We start from the raw sequence: 7,819 nt of genomic DNA, 5'->3' as shown, positions 1-7,819 counted from the left end.
TAGCCATTCTAAGGTTAAAACCCAGCGTATACAGCTTGATGTTTTTTTTTTTTTTTTCAACCAGACGGCTTCCCGCGCCCCCCCTGCAATGACACGGCGACCCCCCTAGGGGGCGCGCCCCACAGTTTGGGACCTCTGACTTAAACTGACCATGACACAGGATTATCACCATATCTTCTTAAAGGACCAGTGTCATGTTTTCTAAACACAAAGCCCCATTTTATAGTACAATCCAGTAACTATATTACCTTCTGTTGGTATAAAAATGCTATACATACCAAATATAACTTAGAGAATTGGCGTTGTAATTTAAGGAACTGAAATTGTGTCTCTGCCTCTTTAAGAAAGCTCTTTCTGAAGCATTTTAGTGTTGCTCTGAGCAGTAGCTGCTGTAACAAGCTCAGACAGTTCATCCAGGTTTTTGCTAATTGCTGCTGACTAGTCTGAAGGAGCCGAGCAGGGGAGGAGCTTCGACTCAAAGGCGGGGCTAGGTCCACCCAGGCGTTTTGCAGCTGAATGGTTGCCATGAGGATTTAAGGCTGTCTCAAAAATGCATGAAAGGCTCAAAGCAGGAAATAACATGAAAACATGATGGAAAGATTAAAAAAATGACTTTACATAAATCTTTTCCTTTTTAAAGTGATTTCTACAAGTCTGAGATTTCAGTGTTGGCGCTTTAGAAACGCCCCCAATAACACTGACTGAGCTTTTCCTGAAGCAGACTTTAAACTAACAGCAGCTGCAGGAAGCTGCAGCGTCTGGCTAAGCAGCCGCTCTGTCACCTGTCCACCTGCTCTACACACACACACACACACACACACACACACACACACACACACACCTGGGCTCAAACTCAGCAGACACAGGAAGAGCAGACATGGTCGAAAACGGAGAGAAACAGGAATGGATCAGATGAGAAAAGAGACAAACAGGAAACATGGGACGACCGCGTCGGGCGCTTCACGAGTCACTGTGTGTTTGGAGAGAGTGTGTGTGTGCGCGTGTGTGTGCGTGCGTGCGTGCGAGAGGCAGTGAGGCGCCTCCCCTCCTGGAACCAGGGGCCTCAGAAGTTACAATACAACAAAACTTCAGTCATAATATTTCAAGAATGAAGTAGTCATTGCTGACATGGAAAATAATTGAATTATATTACAATATTATAATCATAACAATAATAATAATAATAATAATAATAATTTAAAATGGGAAATAATTAATATTGTAACACATCAGCATCCAAATATTATGAGCAGAACTTTGAAACGACTGAGTGTGTTGAGAAGAAAGAACTGGAAATCGCTTTAAAACATTTTTCTAGTAGTTCAAGACTTTATTCTGTTAATATTATGACTTTATTCATGTAATAATAAAAACATGTTTTAGTTCAGCCCTGAATTTCCATCGCAGTGCCGTGATTGACTGTCAAAGGGTAACTATGTTTTATTTTTACTTGGTCAACATTCAGCCTCAATTTCTGTTGCTGACTGCCAGGAGGTCATGTGACCCTGAGGTCATGTGACCCTGAGGTCATGTGACCCTCGCCCTGTGGACGCTAGCGGCTGATTAGCCCTGAGCGCAGCCTCCTGCAGCCGGCCTAAAGCATGTCAGAACACAGAGGTCTTACTGTGGAGGGACGGAGAGGAGCTTGGTCCTCCAGCCTTCTTCTGGGCCTCCTCAGACAGCGCCCCCTGCTGCTTGGGCTGGCTCTGGCTTAGGTACTGGTATAAGCGAATGTATGGGTGCTCTGTGGGAGGTGTTTGGCTCTTTGGTGTTTGAGTCTTACTGTCGAGCAGAGGAGCGCTGCGGTCGTTCACCACCGCCACCTTCTTCAGTTTGGTGCCTTTGCAGATGTCCGACAGCAAGGCGCCGCGACCTTTGACCTCCTCCCTGTTCAGCTTTGGAGGGGTGGTGTTGGCCTGAGGGGGGAGATGCTGTCAGTGTTTTGATGATAGCTGCTGCTGTTCTGAGGCTGTTTGGAGTTTAACCTCACCTGGCTGAAGGTGGGGGGGGGAGGCGGCCCCCCTGGGGGAGGAGGAGGGGGCGGGATGGGCATCCTACTGCTGATAACACCTGGAAGACAACAACCAATCATCAGGAGAACCTTTCCTCCGCAAACCCAGCATGTAAATAAATAATCTGCGCTGGTTAATCCGGGATGTGACTCCCTGATCCTCTGCTTATTAGATCCGTTTTATGAATGGGAGATTATAAATAAAGACTCGTTCAACACCGGAACCATGTGGAACCGGTTCCTTAAAACTGGAACCGGACCAGTCAGCCCCCCAAATAGACGGACACAGATGCACATCGCATCTTCTTGTGGTCATTTTTTCCCTGGTCCTTCTGTTTTCCTTCAGCTGCAGTTAGCTCCGTTAGCATAATGCTAACATAGGCCTGATTCTGTATGAAGCTAGGTGAGCATCGGCGATGAGCTCACGTTAAGCACTTTAAATTACTAAAACCTACTTATATCCGTACCAGAACCATCCAAAGTTCGGTTCAAAGCCTCTCTGTGTTACTGATCATCACAGAGCACCGCTAGCTCCGCGGCTAGCTCCCCCTGCTAAAAGCTAACCGCAGCATCACCGTCACACCTGCACAGGTGAGATTGGCTGCTCCTACCTGAGAGCCTGAACGCCTCTCCGCCGGTTAGCTCATCTTCCAGCTGTCGGTTAACAGGCCTAAGCTCGGTTCGGTTCGGTTCGGTTCGGTCCGGACGCTACTGAGAACACCGCTAGCTTGAGAGCTGCAGAGTCAACACGAGATCACGTGATCTGAGTGTCTCGCTACTGAAGCTGGTTTTATATTTATTTGTTCTTTTTAACTACCTTAAAAAAATCATGCTATTGATTTTGTTTCCTGATGTATTTTTTCTAGATGTTTTTTATTTTTTATTTATTATTATTTGTCATTTTTAGTTTAATCAGATTTTTTAATCTGATCAATTTCATTTTTATTGCTGCAGCTGCTCTTGTTTCTTTCGGTTTATGACAGACTGTTCATAGAATCTAACAAGGACGAAAGAGACAAAGATTACTGTAAAAGCAGAACCTATGATAATTTAGCAGAACATAGAACAGAATTTATAGATAGATAGATAGATAGATAGATATTTTTTTAGTTCTACAGAGGTTTAGTAGAGATAAGAAATAAAAAGCTCCGAGAGTTTTTCAGTTCTTCAAATAAGTCATGTATCTTATGGAAAATGTTCTCCACATTAATGCAAGAAATTAGGATTTTAACCAATTACTGAAAGTTAACATAATTAAAACAAGAAATCTATTATTAAAAAGCAGAAATTAAAACTCTTAGGAACATATTTATGTGACGGGTATTAGGGATACAAATGAAATTCCTGCTAAAATATGTTTCATAATTCTCCTGTGATTGTTGTTTTTTTGCGCCCCCTACTGGTTGCATATAAATTCGATGAGAAACCGATAATTCCACGCAGTCTGTTCAGCGCTCTGCTGTGGTAGATAAGTTGACCAGTAGGGAGAGTCATTGTGCCATTTGTGTTTGTCAACCACCAATTGCAGTAAATCGCCTAAAATCCAACTGACTTGCCTCCGCTGTGTGCATGACCGGACGAGTAAGAGGAGCTGTCACATTTATACACACTTTATAAAGGAAGTAACAATCCAATCAGATTTATTATTAATGAAAATAAACGGAAAAGGTTAAAGAAAGAATTGAAAGGGTGTGAATATTAAAATAGACCAAGAAAGACAAACTTTACTCCCAAAAATCTACTGGGAAACATCCCGCGAATGATGATCAATTTAGTAGTTAAGTTCTTTTAAAATAAGACTATTTATTGTTTATCTGCTGTTTTACCCTGCAGTCCAATAGGTGGCGGTAATAGACCTCCACGCTGGTTGCCCACCGCTTGAAAACACCAACAGAGGAAGGAGGAGAAGAAGGAGAAGAAGAAGCGGGGCCATTTGAAAACAAAAATGGCGGAAGTTCGGAGGTAAGTTTTCTCTGAAAGATTCGAAAATCTTTCAGATTGTTGTTAAAAAGTTTAAATGTTAAGGAGTTTTAACTTCCTGACATACAAGTATGACCTGTAAAATTATTTTAAGCATTAAAAACTGCATTTTTATTCATCCCAGTCCGGTTTCGTCTGAAACTGACACTCTGTTTCTGTCGGTCAGAGTTCTGGAGCGCTGTGACCCGGTTCTGTTGGAGCCCTGCGGTGAACCCGAACCGGACTGCGCCGAGGCAGCAGGAACGGTTCTGTTCCTCACGGTCAGTACCTGGTCTCTGGTCCAATCATTCACGGAACACTCGAGGTCCGTGGTTCCAGAACCAAATGTCCTTAATCAGCATTATTAGAGTTGTGCTGTAAAATTATTCCGCCCGGAACAGAATAATTCAAACGTATCATTCAAGTCCAATAATATATTGATATTCAGAGGGAGATGGAGAGTTTGTTTGTGTTGCCCAATTTTGACCTTTTGTGTTAAAATCTCTAACCTTGTGAGGACTGATAAATCGAGTTTGTGTTAAAGCTGTTAATAAAATGAACGGAAGTCAATACAAAGCCCTCATATGTGTAGAAATACAAACGTGTGTGTGTGTGTGTGTGTAGGACAGTCGACGAGTCCAGAAGGTTCTGTGGCGTCAGCTGTTTGTTCTGGACTCCATGATGTCCTTACTGAAAGGCCTTGAATCTGCCCAGCAACTGATGACACTGCCCTGTCCCCCGCCACCTGGTACACACACACACACAGACACACAGGTAAATACACCTCTGTATTTAAAGCGGCAGCACCTCCTTTTTCATTGATTCCAACACATTGCAGTAAAACTTCAAAGATATCATCCAGGTAAGTGTGTGTGTGTGTTTGTTTGTAATACCTTGTGGGGACGATTTTCCTGACATATACTACGTTGTGGGGACCAATTGCTCCTTGTGGGGACCGGCGCCTGGTCCCCACAAGGGGAAACCCTGTTTAGGGGTCAGGGGTCAGAGTTAGGGCTAAGGTATGAATTGAGTTTTGGTTGGTTAGGGTTAGGAAAAGGGTAAAGGTAAGGTTTAGGCTGTAGAAATGAATGGAAGTCAATGGAAAGTCCCCACAAAGATAGCCAGACAAACGTGTGTGTGTGTGTGTGTGTGTGTGTCAGAGGGTGGGGCTCGCAGCAGGTGGAAGGCTCTGAAGGCGGAGACCAGGTCAGGGATGGAGGAGACGGAGTCGCTGCTCAGATCCCTGCAGGACCGAGTCCAACACGTCCAACACAGGAGAGACAGAGTCACAGCGCTGCTGCAGCTGCTGCACATCAAGGTGGACACACACACTCAGAAACACACACACCCCTGCTCTGCCCGATTGTTCTCATGCCCCGCCCCCATTGCCCCGGCAGCGGCAGCATCAGGATCAGCTCGTTGTGTCACTGCTGAAGGCTCAGAATGCTTTGCAGTCATGTGACCGCCAGCTGGCACAGCTGAGGGCGGAGTCAGAGGCGGTGCTCCATCAGCTGGTGTTATGGCGGTGCCTCAGAGACCGGTGAGTAGAAGGGTCACATGACTGTTGAGGGGAGAGGCTCTGATTGGCCATTAACTCTTACTTCCTGTCAGGCTGCAGGAACACGCCACCGCCACACAGGCAGTGATGCAGATCCAGCTCATCTCTGTCGACCAATCAGAGCTGCTGCTGGAGATCAGGCCACGCCTCCTTTCCCAGCCAACAGCCAATGAGCTGCAGCCGCCGAGGCTGGCGGTCAGCTGGCACCATGACGACAGATTCACCCTGCAGGTAACGCTCAGACCTGTAAATGCTGCTGATGTCACTTCCTGTCGATGTGACCAGGTGACCTGTGTCTCCAGGTGGGGGAGGAGTTAGCCGGGCAGGTGGAGGGCTGCGGGTCCGGACGTCGCGACGTGCTGAGCGCCGCCCTGCTGGACGTCCTGCAGAGCTTCACGGGCCAGGCGGCGCTGCTGGCCGAGATCCACAGCCTCAGGGCCAGGTGAGGCCACGCCCCCCCAGCTGAGGCCACACCCCCGTCCAGCCCAGGTGGTCCGGCTGTGTTGTATCTGATGTCCAGCGTTGTGTTGCAGCTTCGCCATCGACTGGCGCCCGGCGCAGCGCCTGCTAGTCTACCTGAAGTCGGCGGTGCTGGTTTGCCACCTGCAGGTGGAGGACGGCTACCCGGCAGCCGGGTCGGCCCGGCTCAGCTTGGTGCTGCGGGACGGACGGCCGGTGGACACGGAGGGACTGAAGGTACCGCAGCCTCTGATTGGCCGCTCTGTGGGCCAATAGGAGCGTCTCTGTGCCGTCCAATCAGAGTTTAGATGTCGAACCATTTAGTGAAAGTTTCAGCAGATTTGTCACCTGATTCCAGATTATTCTGAATTATTGATGAGGTTATTGGATAAACTGAGTCAGATTATTGATTATTGATCTGATCGGTTTCTCTGTTTCTGTCTTCCAGCCTCATAAAGCTGAACTCTCTCTGACCGACTGGCTGGTTTTCCTCTGCAGCAGTCCGCTCATCTGAAGGAGGGACAAGCTGTCCTCCACACTGTCCTCCAGTCTGTCTCAGTCTGTCCTCCATTCTGTCTGTCCTCCACACTGTCCTCCAGTCTGTCTCAGTCTGTCCTCCATTCTGTCTGTCCTCCACACTGTCCTCCAGTCTGTCTCAGTCTGTCCTCCATTCTGTCTGTCCTCCACACTGTCCTCCAGTCTGTCTCAGTCTGTCCTCCATTCTGTCTGTCCTCCACACTGTCCTCCAGACTGTCTCAGTCTGTCCTCCAGTCTCTCAGTTTTTTCTCCCTTTTCTCTTTTCTTCTTTGTGTTACTTTGATATAAAATAATAAAATAAGTTCTATAACCACAGTAACTGATTAAATTTCCACACATGAAAATATTCTCTCATGTTTCTGGTTCAAGTTTGTGGGGGAAAATAATCCATCTACATTTACTTATCTATTTAGATCCATATGTTATAAAAATACTTGATTACATTTATGAAACTATATATATAGTTAGACACATAGATATTCTGTATTGATTAATGTTTATGTATTTACACATATGTAATCTAGAAAAATAATTTTTAGAAAAATTTTAAAATATTTCTGTAAAATACACAAATTTTAAATGGTATATAAAATCAAAAATGCTTTGATCTGTAATTACATTCCAGATATCTAAAGCTACATTTTGACTATCCGTAATGGTGTAATGGGTAGTGATAAACTGCCTAAGTTATTCAGATTTGTAGACTATTTATTGTACATTATTTAAAGTGAATTTTCTAAATTAAGGATGTTTCAGATTGTTCAATGATATTTGTCTGTTCTGATTACCGCTGTTGGTGGTTTTTATTTTGTTTTGTTTGCACTTTGTAAAGTTTTGAGTTTTTTGTTATGTACCTCATGGGCTGCCGTAGCTAATGAGGGAAGGTAGAAATCATTGCACCACCGAATGACTTGAACAAACTGTCAAAGATGTGCTTAGTACTATCAACACTTGGTGTTCCCCGCTGAAAGCAGCGAGCTACGTTTTATTTTGTTGTTTGTGTTGTAAGTTTATGTACATATTCTAATATTTGTATATCTGTTTAGTTTTCACGGTGACTATGGTGATCAAGGTGACTGAGGTGGATGTGGTGACTGATGGTCCGCATCAAAGAAAACAAACCTTGAACATCACCGTCGAGACCGAGCAAATTAATTCAAGTGCTGGGGATCTGCTACAACCTGCAAAGAATGTCCTGTTTATTCATTTCCGACTAACCGAATGCACTTAAAACAGCTTTGAAAAGCTAAAACTGCTTTTGTCAAACCATTTTCAACATGAAAGTGATGCATTTT

General features: G+C 45.0%; 2 protein-coding genes across 7 annotated transcripts in view; one reads left to right on the top strand and one right to left on the bottom strand.

The window, feature by feature from the left end:
• The window catches only part of LOC103153074 (WAS/WASL-interacting protein family member 2-like), a 9,283-nt gene extending 6,483 nt beyond the window's left edge, over positions 1–2,800 (bottom strand). For 3 of the 6 annotated variants that reach the window (XM_007573859.2, XM_016661678.1, XM_016661677.1), the window contains exons 1-3: positions 2,623–2,800; positions 1,991–2,070; positions 1,625–1,916 (exon numbers count right to left, since the gene is read on the bottom strand). In XM_007573859.2, coding sequence (XP_007573921.1) covers positions 1,625–1,916; positions 1,991–2,053 — 355 coding nt within the window. In that variant the 5' untranslated portion in view covers positions 2,054–2,070; positions 2,623–2,800. The remainder of the gene's footprint in view (positions 1–1,624; positions 1,917–1,990; positions 2,071–2,622) is intronic. The other 3 variants (XM_016661679.1, XM_007573860.2, XM_007573861.2) reach the window with 3 other exon arrangements.
• LOC103153073 (uncharacterized) lies at positions 2,093–6,870 on the top strand. Its single transcript, XM_007573858.2, has 10 exons — positions 2,093–2,602; positions 3,845–3,973; positions 4,158–4,251; positions 4,595–4,718; positions 5,131–5,288; positions 5,368–5,510; positions 5,582–5,759; positions 5,831–5,970; positions 6,062–6,224; positions 6,436–6,870. Exons 2-10 carry the CDS (start codon positions 3,957–3,959, stop codon positions 6,499–6,501), a joined length of 1,083 nt encoding a protein of 360 aa, XP_007573920.1. The 5' UTR covers positions 2,093–2,602; positions 3,845–3,956; the 3' UTR covers positions 6,502–6,870.
• The last annotated feature ends 949 nt before the right edge of the window (positions 6,871–7,819 follow it).

The sequence above is a fragment of the Poecilia formosa genome, unplaced genomic scaffold (genome assembly GCF_000485575.1).
Source record: "Poecilia formosa unplaced genomic scaffold, Poecilia_formosa-5.1.2 Scaffold339, whole genome shotgun sequence".
NCBI classification, from domain to species: Eukaryota; Metazoa; Chordata; class Actinopteri; order Cyprinodontiformes; family Poeciliidae; genus Poecilia; species Poecilia formosa.
This window is presented reverse-complemented; position numbering and strand designations above follow the sequence as displayed.